Source organism: Bos indicus, chromosome 2, assembly GCF_029378745.1.
Source record: "Bos indicus isolate NIAB-ARS_2022 breed Sahiwal x Tharparkar chromosome 2, NIAB-ARS_B.indTharparkar_mat_pri_1.0, whole genome shotgun sequence".
Lineage (NCBI taxonomy): Eukaryota > Metazoa > Chordata > Mammalia > Artiodactyla > Bovidae > Bos > Bos indicus.
The window spans coordinates 14,667,739-14,683,416 of NC_091761.1; the positions used below are offsets into that span (position 1 = coordinate 14,667,739).

At 40.6% G+C, this 15,678-nt stretch overlaps 1 protein-coding gene across 5 annotated transcripts in view; it reads right to left on the reverse strand.

Moving 5' to 3' along the window:
- ITPRID2 (ITPR interacting domain containing 2) overlaps window positions 1–15,678 on the reverse strand; it is a 96,516-nt gene that overhangs the window by 31,889 nt on the left and 48,949 nt on the right. For 3 of the 5 annotated variants that reach the window (XM_019969813.2, XM_019969829.2, XM_019969820.2), the window contains exons 1-4: window positions 4,607–4,951; window positions 4,208–4,253; window positions 1,264–1,313; window positions 364–420 (exon numbers count right to left, since the gene is read on the reverse strand). In XM_019969813.2, coding sequence (XP_019825372.2) covers window positions 364–420; window positions 1,264–1,313; window positions 4,208–4,253; window positions 4,607–4,820 — 367 coding nt within the window. In that variant the 5' untranslated portion in view covers window positions 4,821–4,951. Of the gene's footprint in view, window positions 1–363; window positions 421–1,263; window positions 1,314–4,207; window positions 4,254–4,606; window positions 4,952–15,678 lie in introns of those variants that run through there. The other 2 variants (XM_019969806.2, XM_070802719.1) reach the window with 1 other exon arrangement.

The window sequence follows — 15,678 nt, forward strand, 5'->3', positions numbered from 1 at the left end:
CTGCAGCTTTATACCTCACACTAAAATAAGTTTCACTGCAATTTTCTCACATATAAATATTTAAGCTTCCTTTTGTGGGACAAGTCTTCCCTCAGTTATATCACCATTATTTGCCCCCAAACAGTTCCTTTAGAGCATTAAAGTCCAATGAAAACCTTTGAGTATTTCACAATGGTTTTTCAGAGCCATTTCTACAGGTCTCCAAAAGGCTCTCACTAGATTAACACCTAAAAGTTTCTGTAAAATGTGTCTGAGCCACTTTTAAGAACTTTAACTCTGAGGGTCATAAACCTGAAAACATGTCACTTTCTGTTTTTTTTTTAATTTTAAAACTATATGAAAATACAGTTCTTCCAAACATACCTTCAGCTCCCAATGACAAATCATCTTCAAAACTTCCCCCATTTCTCACAAGCACACCTGAAAGAAACATCAGAAGATTCATCCCAGTCATCTGTTCTTCCTGACCCCCATATAAAATCATTGTTTTAATTTAAACAAACTGACCAAGCAAAATATAAGACAGAGTAAAGGATTTCAGACATGAATGTCCTCATAAGTTACTCTCCTTATAATTTCAGGAAGAAGACACACGTTTTCACTTCATTGTGAAGGAAACCATCATTTGCAACCAGGTAAAATTGCTAGAAGCTAGAATCTACTGGCTACTTTATACTCAATAAGCCTTTAAGACGTTGAATTAGATAATGTATCTTACCCAACAGTTTCACGGAAAACCAGATTCCAATACAGTCACTTCTTTTACCCCCTTATATTAAGTTGGGAGCTCAAGCTAGATTTTCCTGATACTGTAAATAGTTTTTATATGCCTTGCCACTACCTGCACATTCTTATTGTACTTTGAACTTTAGAATTCCACCTTGCACAGGTGGTAAAATTTCAGGTGTGGCAATTTCAGTTCATGTAAGCAAAGAAATGACCTAATTCACTCAATATATATTTTCCCTATGTTTACACATCACATTTCTGTATTTAATTAGTCTCTATAATATCTAACTGAACAATAAAAAAAAACGAGTTTCACATTGTGCAAAGGCTTAGTAATTTGTTTAAACTCACCACAGTTTCTATGGTTCATGACAAGGTTTCCCCCTTTTGGCTTTTATCTTAGAACTGCATATTTTATAAACATGAACATCACTTTTATAATTTATATATACACACGCACACATTCACTTTCACTCCCAGGACAATAGTAGGACCCTTATAAAGAACAGATTTAGAAAGGCAGCTTTCTCTTACCCTTGAGCGTACTACCACTTTGTTCATCCAGTGAGGCTCCCAAAGGGGTACTGAAATCACAGAAACATATCAGCCTTAGTCTTAAAAAGCTGTCTGGAGAGCTGCCATTGCCCTGCCCGACACTTTAAAGGGTTATAGCTAAGCGAGCTTCTAATCACAGTTTAACATTTCTCCCAAACACATAGGGAATGCAAGTGGATTACATAAGTAATATGCTACCAAGCAAATACCTATCATCAAGTCAGCTCACCAGGAATGATTTAATCACATGTCTGATCTGCCAGCAATTAAGAGCAAGAATGGCAATTACAAATGATATGAATTGGCATTTTCTTTACAAAAACAGAAAAAAGAGAATGACAGTAGGCATTTAGAAAATGTCTGCTCCTCTCAATCCCTTCTCTAGAAACAGGAAACAGAATTAAAAGAAAACAAGTCCTCATCTCAATAAAATTAAAAAGTCAAAGTCTAGTTAGAAACAAGGCTCAACAGTTTTCTTAAATCTCATCTAGCATTTTAGAGCGCCACTCAGCACCTCCCTTACACCAACTATTATCTTTTCTGATACAGTAGAGAAGTTTGGAATTCATTTTATGCTTTTAAACTGAAAAAATACATATATTCTTCATTTAACTCTGAAAAGATTATTAAAAAGTTGGCTTGAGAATCTATCTTAAGAATTAGCCATTACTAAAATTCTTTCACGTTCTTATTGTTCAAACAAGTCTTTTAAATGCAAAATATTTATCTCTTTCTCAAAACTAAGCTAAAGAAACAGATTATTTTATTATAAAAGTTCTACTTTTTGTCATAAGTCTTTTGCCAGTAACAATTTGTACCTGTTATAGATTCACACCAGACATGGAATCAATCATAAAAATATCAGTTTCAAAAAAATATTACTGAAACGCCAATATTAAAAGTTTCTACAAACAAATATACAAGCAATGGCAATTCTTTAAAAATTAGTGTTTTTGAAATCTAAAAGAATAAGCAGTGACCATAAAATCTCTAAGTTTTTGCACATATTTTAAAAAGCTAAACTTTATGCCTTCAAAAAAAGTCATTCCTCTCCCATGATGGCTTCTTGTGTAGGACAAAACACTGCCTTACTCCTGCAGATATCTCTACTGGCCTGGGCACCAACAGAAGATGGCAAATGAGCAGACTATAACTGGCATTCTCCTTCAGAAACAAGTCTCTCATAATTGCTGTCTTACAAATCTTATCAAAAACTCTATATCTTCTTAGAGGCTACTTTATTCAAGCAATGTGTTTCCACTTAGCCTGTGGTGGGGGGAGGTGGATTTTTAAAATAAAGACTCCCTTTAAGAAAAAACAACAAGGTATCTTTATTCAGGATATAGAAAGCAATAAGAAAACAAAGATTATTTGAGAACCTATCATGGGGGAATATGCTGTCTTTAAATCACCTGTACATAATATACAAAGTAGACTGAGTCTAGGAAGGATCCTAAATTGTTATAGGGGAAAAAAAAAAAAAATACAGTCACATATACTCTACAGTCAAATCTGTGATGATTAAAACTCACAGTAAAAGACTGTTCTAGCTTTCCAGAGTACAAATGAATGTCCCTTTTGTACAGAATAGGTACAACAGTAGGGAACAAGAAAGAAATTGATGAAAGAAATCCATGAGGGAAGAAGCAAGAGAATTTAGAATCTGCCTATATAAATCAAGATTAGCAACAAAACTTCAGGAATTTTCAGAGATCACATGTCCTGGTGAATGTTAACATTTGCCCATTGCATTTATCTGTAAAGATGTACTTATTTATTGTCTGCTTGATGTGATCTCTTATACAATCTTAATTCCTACACGTCATAAAAACATGATTCTTCTCTTGCTCTTAAACATTTTTTTGTGTATTTTTACAAAGAGGGTCCATATATCTCATATTTCAGAAGGGTCTGTGATATCCAGAATAAAAGGAGTTCAATAATGGAGTGTTCAGCAAGACTCCAAGCAATTCACCAAAACAGGATACCAACAGAGCAGTGGCCAGTATTTTGGGTCTTTAGGAGAGAAAAACAAACTGGCATCTATAAGAATCAGTTCTCTCTCCTCTCCCAAAAGAGACTTCCCAAACTCTGGTACTTGGACAAAAAGGTGAAGAAAAGCCCAAATTGACATGGCAAAAAATATATACAGAAGCAAACACCTTAACAAAAGTTAAAAAGCCTACATTCTTCACAGGAGATTTTTTAAGTAGCAAATAAGTTGGAAAAAATAATTAAAATATGAAACAGGCACATTTTACTGTAATAAGATATGATCAATCTCCTTTGTACTTTATCAAACATTTCTGTGCCAGCTATCAAAGCATGTAATTAAACTGATTTATGTAGCCTGAATGTCTTCAAAGCTCTATTTCCCTTCTGTGAATTCCAGGGCCATCTGACAAATCCACGTCCAAGGTGTAAACTAGAACAAAATTAGCTAGTTTTAATAGCTCTCCAAACAGAATTAAGGCACCAGCATAAAGTTAAAGCCCAGTTAATGTAGTTAAGTAAATTAAACTCATTTAAAACACATTTGAAAAGGAAATGACTCTATGCCAGATGTACAGATGTCAACACAAATGCAAAATAAAATACTGTGTGAAATGTGACATGCCTTTCAAATAAAAACGGGCCAGCATAATAATATGGCATGATTATCTGTTTTAGGTTTCTGATCTCTGATGCTAACATCACGCTCCGGAACTGAAGTCCTAACAACTGTAAAGTCAACATGGTCACCAAATAATCGGCGGTCACAGCACTTCCATTTCTAATCGTTTAAAGGAGGAAGCTATCCGCCGGCTTACTTTCCGGTTCAGAGCTTATGAGGTTCACGGGACCCACAGGGACTGCGGCCCGAGTCACTCCGCCCGGGCGTCCCAGCTGAGCGGATCTCCCCCGGACGCGAGCGAGGACTCACCGGCAGTCCTTGAGCCATATCGCGATCTTCTCGTTGGGCACGTTTCCTGCAGGACAGAGCGAGGGGACAGCTCGTTACCGACCCCAAGGGAACTCTGTCCACGGGGTCACCCTGGATACCCCTAGGGAGAATCTTACTGGGGACAAAATGCAGCCTAAGCCACACGTAGCAGTGACCACCTGAAGGGAAATGATGGCACCGGGGTGTCTGTGTTGACACTGGAGACGCCTTGCCAAGCGCGCGCGTTTAAAGGTCGAAAGTGTCCCCTCTCCCCCCTGCCTGGAGCCCAGGAGATCTTCCAGAACTCAGAGCAGTCGCCCAAGGCGCACGAGACTTTCCTCCGCCAGCCCGCACTCCCCCGAGCTCCCCGCCCGCCGCTGCCCGGCCGGGCGCACGGACCTCTCCCTGCGGCCGCCGGCAGCTTCGTTCCGGAGAGGTCGTCCTCGTCCTCGTCCTCGTCCTCGTCCTGCGTCGTCGCTTCTGTGGACAGGTCCTCTGTCTCCGACGCCTGCCAGGAGCCGCGGCACTTGGCCCAGGCCTTCCTCCTGCGACTCGCCACTTGCCACTCGAGTTCCTCCTCCGCCTCCGCCGACGCCACCAGGGGCCGGTCCATGGCCACACTGGGGGCTCCGCAGCCCCAGCCGGAGCCTGTGAGAGACACGGCGGCGGCAGGGACCCCCGCCCCTAGCTGTCAGCGCCCGCCGGGCTGGGGGCCCCGGGGAGCGGGAGCGGGCGCGGGAGGAGGAGGAGGAGGGGACGGGAGGGAGGGAGGGAAGGAAGGGGAGGGAGGGGGCGGAGGGCCAGCGCTTCACATGAAGCCGGCCGGGCGCGGCGCGGGAGCGCGAGTGGCCCGAGCGAGCGCGGCTGGGAGCCGAGCGCCTGCCAGCCCCCTTCCCGGCTCCCCCGCCCCCGCCTCCGCCTGACGCCCAGGGGCCTGGCCGGCAGCCGCGCGTCAGCGCGCCCCTCCCTCGGCGGCATTCCACGCCCCCTTCCGGCCGGGGGCGCGCGGGGCGGGCGCGACGAGCCCGGAGCGGGGAGACCCGCCCCCGAACCCCCGCCCTCCGCCCCACGCCGCGGCTTTTGCGCCTGTTTGTAGGTTAATAATCTTTGCTTTCTCTCAAGTTCTCCTCGCACCCTAAAAGAGAAGGAATGTAGAAATGCCAAGTTTCCTTGAACGCCCTTCTTCACCTCAAAACAAGTGTCTGCTTGGGCTCCCTGAAAGTTACTCTTCGAGGAGTCCAAAGATTTGTGTACAAGGACTTGTGAAGAAAGCTAGGAAAAAGAGGCGCATAATTGGTATTTGTCAAAATGTCTAAACAGGAAAAGACTAGACTTCGTGGAGTGCTACTTTATGCTTAAGAACGTTATTTAACGTGCTGTGTTATGTATGAAATTGAATTAAGAGTGATTTAAGCAGGAAGTTCCACGTTGAAATTGGACTTATAAAGAGCTGAAGGAAAATAGAGTGAGAAACGGCTGGGGAAAGTAGAAATATTTGAATTTGGGTGCTACCAGATACAAATGATGTCAAGGTTTGGAATTATTTTAAAAATGGGTTTGAGCATTTCCTTTTGTTGTTTTTAAACTCCTACTAGCAGAAAGACTATAAAATACTAATCAGCATCATATCCAAGATCCAGAATAGCTTTCCAGAGTCATCACGGTATCATTCTGGGCCTTCTACTGTAAAGTATGAGGGGGAACTATAACAGGGGTACTGGTACATCACTGCCTTGAAATTTCACTATTAATCTTTTTTTTGAATCTCAAAAACTTTCGTTTACAAGGGCCCTATAGCAAACTACAGCTAACAGTTGAATTGCCCTGCAAAATAGGCCAGAGTCTAGCTGCCTGTAGGAAAGGTAAGCAGGAGAGCCAGTGTGGATGGTACCTGGAGAGAAGGCATTGAAAGGGCTGGTTCAGAAGTCCCAGAGAACAAACCTTGCTGTCTTCAGTTTCATTCGGGGCCCAGAGGGACCCCAACTTACTTAGCTCTGTCATTGCCACATGCTGTTGTTGACTGTATCCTAGCCTCTCAGTTCATTCCTTTTCTTTCTATCCAGTACCTCCATGATCTTCAAGATCCAGCCAAGTCAGAAATTTTCCTGGACAACATCTTTCCACCACCTCTGGTCACATCTTTTCCACAGTTCCTTGGTATGTAACTGAATGTCTGTCTCATTTATTTTGGGACTGAACTTGTGCAGTAAATAATATGACTGGCTTCTAAGGGTATGTCTGGCTTCCTAGGCAGCCTATAAAGGGAGAGACCAAAGAACACTATTCTATATTCTTCTTGCATCCTTTACACTTTTAGCACAGTGCCTATCCCATGAGGAATATTGAGTTCTCAAGGTAAATTTTCTATGCTTCACATTCCTCAGAATGGATAGTCAAATGGATAAAATACTTGACTCTGTGTTGTATCTCTTTGGCCTATTATCTTTAGTTTTGTTGTTTAAATACTTTTAAACAACGAAGAATTTTTTAGGGTAATGAACCACATTTTATATTTAAAAACCCAGCCACCAGGACCTCCCTGGCGGTCCAATGATTAAGACTCTGCGCTTCCAGAGCAGGGGGCACCAGTTCCACCTCTGACTGAGGAGCTAAGATCCAACATGATGCATGGCATGGCCAAAAAGAAAAAAAAAAACAACAAAAAAAAACCCAACCAAGTCAAATAATAAAGGGGGGAAAATGCCAGCAAATCCTACAGGACTGAGCGACTTCACTTTCACTTTTCACCTTCATGCATTGGAGAAGGAAATGGCAGCCCACTCCAGTGTTCTTGCCCGGAGAATCCCAGAGACGGGGAGCCTGGTGGGCTGCTGTCTATGGGGTCGCACAGAGTCGGACACGACTGAATCGACTTAGCAGCAGCAGCAAGCTTAGAATAACGTTAGATAATAGCTTTAGTGCAACAATTCTTGAATTTCTAATTGCACAATCATGTTTTCTTCTACATGATGATTTTTAACCTAAAACACTGAGGGTACAGAAGTAATAGAGAAGGAAATCCTTGCAACAGGAGCTATTTTGAAAAGTAATGACTTATAATTGTATTCTCAACTTTGAGATTTTACAAAATTTACCGTGTTTCATTTATGAGGAGAGTCCATCTGTTTGCTTGCTTCTTCAAGGATTTTTCTTTTTTCCAAACAGCTACTATATTGTAGACCATCTGCCACTACACTTTGCAGAAGTTCTACATAAAGAATAATGTTTGAGTTACTAATCCCCATGGACTTCCCAAGTGGCACTAGTGATAAGTCCGTTCAGTCATTCAAGTGACCTCATGGACTGCATGGACCTCATGGACTGCAGCACACCAGGCCTCCCTGTCCATCACCAACTCCCGGAGTTTACTCAAACTCATATCCATTGAGTTAGTGATGCTATCCAACCAACTCATCCTCTGTCGTCCCCTTCTCCTCCCACCCTCAATCTGGGTCTTTTGCAATGAGTCAGTTCTTCCCATCGGGTGGCCAAAGTATTGGAGTTTCAGCTTCAATGTCAGTCCTTCCAATGGATATTCAGAACTGATTTCCTTTAGGATTGACTGGTTGGATCTTCTTGCAGTCCAAGGGACTCTCAAGAGTCATCTCTAACACCACAATTCAAAAGCATCAATTCTTTGGTGCTTAGCTTTCTTTATAGTCCAACTCTCACATCCATACATGACCACTGGAAAAACCATAGCTTTGACTAGATGGACCTTTGTTGGCATAGTAATATCTCTGCTTTTTAATATGCTATCTAGGTTGGTCATAACTTTTCTTCCAAGGAGCAAGCATCTTTTAACTTCATGGCTGCAATCACCATCTGCAATGATTTTGGAGCCCCCTCAAATAAAATCTGTCACTGTTTCCACTGTTTCCCCATCTATTTCCCATGAAGTGATGGGACCGGATGCCATGATCTTAGTTTTCTGAATGTTGAGTCTTAAGCCAACTGTTTCACTCTCCTCTTTCACTTTCATCAAGAGGCTCTTTAGTTCTTTTTCACTTTCTGCCATAAGGGTGGTGTCATCTGCATATCTGAGGTTATTGATATTTCTCCTGGCAATCTTGATTCCAGCTATGCTTCATCCAGCCCAGCGTTTCTCATGATATACTCTGCATCTAAGTTAAATAAGCAGGGTGACAATATACAGCCTTGACGTACTCCTTTCCCTATTTGGTGGTAAAGAAACTGCCTGCCAGTATGGGAGACTTAAGAGACAACAGGTTCAATCCCTAGATCAGGAAGATGCCCTGGAGGAGGAAGTAGTAACCCACTCCAGTATTCTTGCCTGGAGAATCCCATGGACAGAGGAGCCTGACAGGCTACAGTCCATAGGGTCACACACAGTTGGACACAACTGAAGTGACTACTAATGCCTACAAGGTGGAGGAAGAAAAATATTTATACTAGATGCAGATAATCCCATCCAGCATGCTATAGTGGAAACAGTAGAGTCTTTGGTGTCAGACTGAAGTTTGAAATCTGTTCCTATCTCCTTCTGTCTCTTGTATGGCCCGGGGGTAAAGCAGCTGATATCTCTAGCTATTACATTCCTCATCTATGAAATAGTGGTCATGATAACTGCCTGCCCAAAGGTGAAGTGAGGATTACAGGAAGCAAAGTAGATGTTCAGTGAAAGTGAAAGAAAGTGAAATCGCTTAGTCGTGTCTGACTTTTTACGACCCAGTGGACTGTAGCCCACCAGGCTCCTCCATCCATGGGATTCTCCAGGCAAGAATACTGGAGTGGGTTGCCATTTCCTTCTCCAGGGAATCTTCCTGACCCAGGGATCAAACCCAGGTCTCTCCCATTACAGGCAGACACTTTAACCTCTGAGCAACCAGGGAAGCCCACAGATGTTCAGTATCACTACTGAAATTGGCATATTGCACAAGACAAAAATCAATCTCATGTGGGGATTTATTCTTATAGTAAATGACATCTACATGCTTTTGCAGCTGAAATTTTTAAACATTATAAAGTCAGGCTAGGACAGAAAACCAACTCCAGTTAATTTAGCCAATTTTAAATGGAAAAGCATATATCAAAAGTGAAACATTATGCTCAGTATAATTCATTACTGATAAAGAAGGCTGAGTGCCAAAGAATTGATGCTTTTGAATTGTGGTGCTGCAGAAGACTATTGAGAGTCCCTTGGACTGCAAGGAGATCAAACCAGTCAATCCTAAAGGAAATCAACCCTGAATATTCATTGAAAGGACTGATACTGAAGCTGAAGCTCCAGTATTTTGGCCACCTGATGGGAAGAGCTGACTCATTGCAAAAGACCCTAATGTTGGGAAAGATTGAGGGTGGAAGGAGAAGGGGACGACAGAGGATGAGCTGGTTGGATGGCATCATCAACTCAATGAACATGAGTCTGAGCAAACTCCTGGAGATAGTGAAGGACAGGGAATCCTGGTGTGCTGTAGTTCATAGCAAATTACAAATTACAAAACAAGATTTGCTAGTAGGAAAACTGGCTCGTAGCTCAGTTGGTAAAGAATCTGCCTGCAATGCAGGAGACCCGGCTTCAATCCCTGGGTTGGGAAGATCCCCTGGAGAAGGAAATGGCCACACACTCCGGTATTCTTGCCTGGAGAATCCCATGGACAGAGGATCCTGGCAGGCCACAGTCCTTGGGGTCACGAGACTCAGACACGACTTAGCGACTAAGCCATCAGCCACCATACTAAGGCAATTTGGTTCTAGTTAAGGTATTGTTTCTTTAGTATTTACATAATTAAAAATTTTATTTTGTGCATCAAAATCTTAATAATTCAAAATCTGATCAGAACATGGTATAGTGTTGCAGTTTACCAAATTGAAATATAAAATGCTACACTTTTTATTTAATCTGCCACTCTATTTACTTAACACCTTCCAGATCCCTTTGTCATAATAATAGAATTATCTGGAGGAAAGAATTCTGTATAAAGTAAGTTTGGTAAACTCTGCTTATTCTCTCGTCTCCCCCAATCCCAACCCAGTCACAATGAACATTAAAGACCTGAGAAGTCCTCAAGTTTTTTTTTTTTTTTAAATAAAACTGTTTAACTTTGTTTAACCCAGCATTTCTAAAGTTCATTTCAACATGTAATCTTTTGGGCCCCCTCAATATAACTGTTAACATTTCCAGGGATACTAGTTTAATGAACTACCGCACAATTGCACTCATCTCACATACTAGTAAAGTAATGCTCAAAATTCTCCAAGCCAGGCTTCAGCAATATATGAACTGTGAACTTCCTGATGTTCAAGCTGGTTTTAGAAAAGGCAGAGGAACCAGAGATCAAATTGCCAACATCCACTGGATCATAGAAAAAGCAAGAGAGTTCCAGAAAAACATCTATTTCTGCTTTATTGACTATGCCAAAGCCTTTGACTGTGTGGATCACAATAAACTGTGGAAAATTCTGAAAGAGATGGGAATACCAGACCACCTGATCTGCCTCTTGAGAAATTTGTATGCAGGTCAGGAAGCAACAGTTTGAACTGGACATGGAACAGCAGACTCGTTCCAAATAGGAAAAGGAGTACGTCAAGGCTGTATATTGTCACCCTGCTTATTTAACTTAGATGCAGAGTACATCATGAGAAATGCTGGACTGGAAGAAACACAAGCTGGAATCAAGATTGCCGGGAGAAATATCAATAACCTCAGATATGCAGATGACACCACCCTTGTGGCAGAAAGTGAAGAGGACCTCAAAAGCCTCTTGATGAAAGTGAAAGTGGAGAGTGAAAAAGTTGGCTTAAAGCTCAACATTCAGAAAAAGAAGATCATGGCATCCGGTCCCACCACTTCATGGGAAATAGATGGGGAAATAGTGGAAACAGTGTCAGACTTTATTTTGGGGGGCTCCAAAATCACTACAGATGGTGACTGCAGCCATGAAATTAAAAGACGCTTACTCCTTGGAAGGAAAGTTATGACCAACCTAGATAGCATATTCAAAAGCAGAGACATTACTTTGCCAACAAAGGTTCGTCTAGTCAAGGCTATGGTTTTTCCTGTGGTCATGTATGGATGTGAGAGTTGGACTGTGAAGAAGGCTGAGCGCCGAAGAATTGATCCTTTTGAACTGTGGTGTTGGAGAAGACTCTTGAGAGTCCCTTGAACTGCAAGGAGATCCAGCCAGTCCATTCTGAAGGAGATCAGCCCTGGGATTTCTTTGGAAGGAATGATGCTAAAGCTGAAGCTCCAGTACTTTGGCCACCTCATGCAAAGAGTTGACTCATTGGAAAAGACTCTGATGCTGGGAGGGATTGGGGGCAGGAGGAGAAGAGGACACAGAGGATGAGATGGCTGGATGGCGTCACTGACTCAATGGATGTGAGTCTGAGTGAACTCTGGGAGTTGGTGATGGACAGGGACGCCTGGTGTGCTGCGATTCATGGGGTCGCAAAGAGTTGGACACGACTGAGTGACTGATCTGATCTGAAAAGAGGATGAATGGAAAAATGTTTCTGAACCAGTGAATTCTTCAAAAACTTTCAAAGATTTGTTTACAAATCATATAATTAAACTATGCAGAAAGGTGGTTAGTTTGCCTTAGGCTGTTTTTTTTTATATATTTTAAAGTCATATTAGCCATTAAAGTATTTCTGTTTATTGTATATATTTTAAAGTAATAAAATTGAATATTTAAGGTCTATGATTTAAACCTATTACCTATTGTCTGGTTTTTTCCACATTAGCAAAAACTGTTACTATACTAGTTCACTGTCCTCATAAATAAGTATTAACATAACAAAATAATCTTCTATTTTGATTTGCCTCATTTTCCCGAGTATACATCAGAAGATACAGGTGTTAATACCACTGGAACTTTGCCTTACAAATTATTTATATAATCTGAGTAAATTTATATACTTTCTAATTTTGTGCAAATTAAAAACTTGTCATTTATCTCTCATTTCACCATTCCTAGGTCACAAGGTCTTCAGTTTGCCACACAGTGCTAAATTTACCCTCTCCATGGTAAAAGCTTTTAGTCTTCGTGCTTTCCTTTTAGTGGCTCAATTTTCTGGTGTTTCTGAGCAACAGGTAAAAATGGCTCATCTGTTCTTCATCAACAATGACATGAAGCAACATTATATAACAGAATAAGTTTTATTTGTTAAACTCATTAAGGAACTCAAAGAAGGTTTTGAAAATCCTCATAACTGGACATAGTAACACATGGGAAAGCCAAAATGTATTTAATTCATTTGTGAAGCTTTAAGATCAGTCCTTTTCTTCATTTTCTTTTCAGTCCTGCCTTAAAATATTGCCTTTAAAGGACTCTGATGTTTTGAATCATGAAAGCTTTGGAAAAGGTATATTTATTGATATCAAATGCTCAGTCTTTGCCACTTGAATTAAACATTTTTCTATGGTACACAACAAAACAGGAGGACGTCATTATTGCATTTTGCAGTTTTCACAGTTCTTTTATGTGATCAATGTACTGATACGTATTTTCTTCCTAATTTAAGATTAATTCCTAGCTCTTATGTTACCTATATGATTCTTCCTATTTAAAGGCATTTAAAACTTAAAAAAAAATTATTTCACTATGCATATATTCGGAATTATATGTTTATTATAATTGTAACCTCTCCTTCCACCACATTTTAAGAGGATCAAAAAAACAGGTTGGTAACTAGATGAGCCATGTATCTATATAATACTGATAATCTATAAAAGCTTTAAATGGTACAGACCTCACAAATGGTTCTTTAAAATATACACCACCGCCCCCCTCCCCAACACACACACACACATACAGTCCTTTTAAGAAGTAATTCTGATGTGTTCCTGAACCTGAATAAACTATAAACTGCACTGGCCTCTCCTACCACATTTCCCCTCTCTAATCTCCCTTTTGCAGCCCCTTCATGCCCATCTCAGAACAAACAATCTGCATTCAGAACAGGACCGTTTACAAGTTGAATGGAGTTATTTTGGGTGAGTCATTGAAAACACAGTACAAAACCTTTCCTCACTCACCAGAAATGCATTTTTAAAATAAAGCCAAAGAGAACAAGGCTTGGCAAGTTTGAGGACAAAATGGGGAGAGAGCGGGGTTTCTGCCAGACTCAGCCAGGATTCTACTCAACCATTTTTGGCTATTCTTTACATTCAGTTCCACCAACTTTCCTTACCATCATTAACCAAAATGTACAAGATTGAGCAGGTAAGCCATCAAAACTAGGGCATTCAGTTTCAACCAGCTCTGCACTGGTAGGTAGGGTCAGTAGATCCTTGAGAATTTAGTGACAGTTTTAAATACCCACTTTTGTCCCCCTGAATTCAGAAGTTACATACTTACTTAATAATTTCTTTTCTCTGATTAAATCATTTTGACAAATAATGATTATAGGCAATTTTTAAAAAGTTGTGTATAAATTCAGTATGCAATCTTTTAAAGTAAGAGAAGTTTTATGAGAGTTAATCCAACAATAAGATATTAAAGGAAATAGAGCTATAGAGACAGAAAATAATAATCTAGTTCCTAAGAACTTTTAAAATTGAATCAATATAAGTCTATACAATGGCTTGATAAATTTGGGGGTTTTAATATGCAGGTATTCAAGATTCATGCAACAATGTAAGGTCTTATTTATTTATCTATCTATAAAACATGTCACTCACCTTTTATCCTACAGAGTGCTTTCTAGCTGAAATACAAGTGATTACTCTTCTACAACCTATTACAAATCAGCTGAAGCTCACATCTCATAAATGAAGAAAAACCTAGAATCTGCAAGGAGACATCCTTAACATAAAATGGTAATTTAGAACTCTTTCACTGTAAAATTTGATAGTTCCTGAAAATCATGTTTGACTAATTAGCACATTACTGTGTGCTAATTAGTACATCCTGTAGAGGAAACTACTCTTAAAAGGGGTCCCTGTTCACAAAGAGTCTATCCCCAAGTGGTGGGGACAAGCCAGGCTCTAGTGCCTGGAAAATCCCATGGGCGGAGAAGCCTGGTAGGCTGCAGTCCATGGGGTCGCTAAGAGTCGGACACAACTGAGTGACTTCACTTTCACTTTTCACTTTCATACATTGGAGAAGGAAATGGCAACCCACTCCAGTATTCTTGCCTGGAGAATCCCAGGGACGGGAGAGCCTGGTGGGCTGCCGTCTATGGGGTCGCACAGAGTTGGACAAGACTGAAGCGACTTAGCAGCAGCAGCAGCAGTGGATATAATTATGCAAGTATTCTTGAACTCCCTGCAAATTATCAGTTTCCACAGTCAAGGTGAAAATTATTGGTTAGGCAGAATGAAAACTCTGTGTTTGAAAGTTAATCTGGCTATGGAAGCATGAGGGTCATAATAAACAAACACATATTTCCTGCTGTAGTTAAAATACAGTAAAGAACTCTGGTTTCCCACAATTTTTTCCTTTTGTGATTAAACAATTGCTTTAAAGTTATAAAATAAGTACTTACATGACCTTCAAAGCTTATCTCTCCTATCTAAGAATGAGTTTATTGTATTTAATTGTATTGAAATATGATCTACATATGATCAAAGGTTAAAGGACCAAATATCTATTGGTGGGAACCTCAAACTAAGAACTTCTTCACAATCTTATTTCAAAACAGAAAAATAAAGCAAACTTCCACTAAAATTTCTTTGAGGCAAGAAAGTTCATTACTGATGTTTCAGTGGCGTATTTGGCCTGGATTCCATTAGTATTAATCAAACAGCTTAAAGTTGTGTTTGTTAATAGATTGTTATTAAATGAAAGAACTACAGGGTAAAGGTCAACACACAGGTTGTTTTGCTTAATTTTTTAAAATTCCCCTGAGCCTATGTCTTTCCAATATTTTTAAAAACAACTCAGCCCAAGTTGGCACCTTAAAACCTTTAAACACTGTAACTACACTAGTGGATAATCAACTTGAAGAAATGCTGTTAGAGAGCATTTATTTCAGTAAACCCAAGGAAATAACACTGTTAAAAATGGGTACTTTTGATTGAGCACTTGCCTTGTTTCAGACACTGTATTTATACCTGGATTTACAGTGTCTGGTTTAATACAACTCTATACAAGTTTGTCCCTGGAGAAGGAAATGGCAACCCACTCCAGTATTCTGGCCTGGAGAATTCCTTGCACAGAGGAGCCTGGCAGGCTACAGTCCATGGGGTCACAAAGAGTTAGACATGACTAAGCGACTAACGCACACAAGCGAGTTTGTAATACTTTGACTTTACAGATAAGGAAACTGAGCTTCAGAGGGGTTAGTGCTTGCCCCAGGCCACATACTAGTAAGGGGCAGAGTGGAACCAGGACTTTCCCCCTGCAGAGCCAGTGCTCCTACACAAGATGTGTGGATGTCTTAGATTCTCCAAGTCTAGTTAGAGAAACCTTGGCAACCATTTATTCTCGTCAAACCGAGGGCACTTTGCACTTACAGTTGATGGGCAGAGGAAATCAGTAACCTGCTACCACTCCTTAACTTTA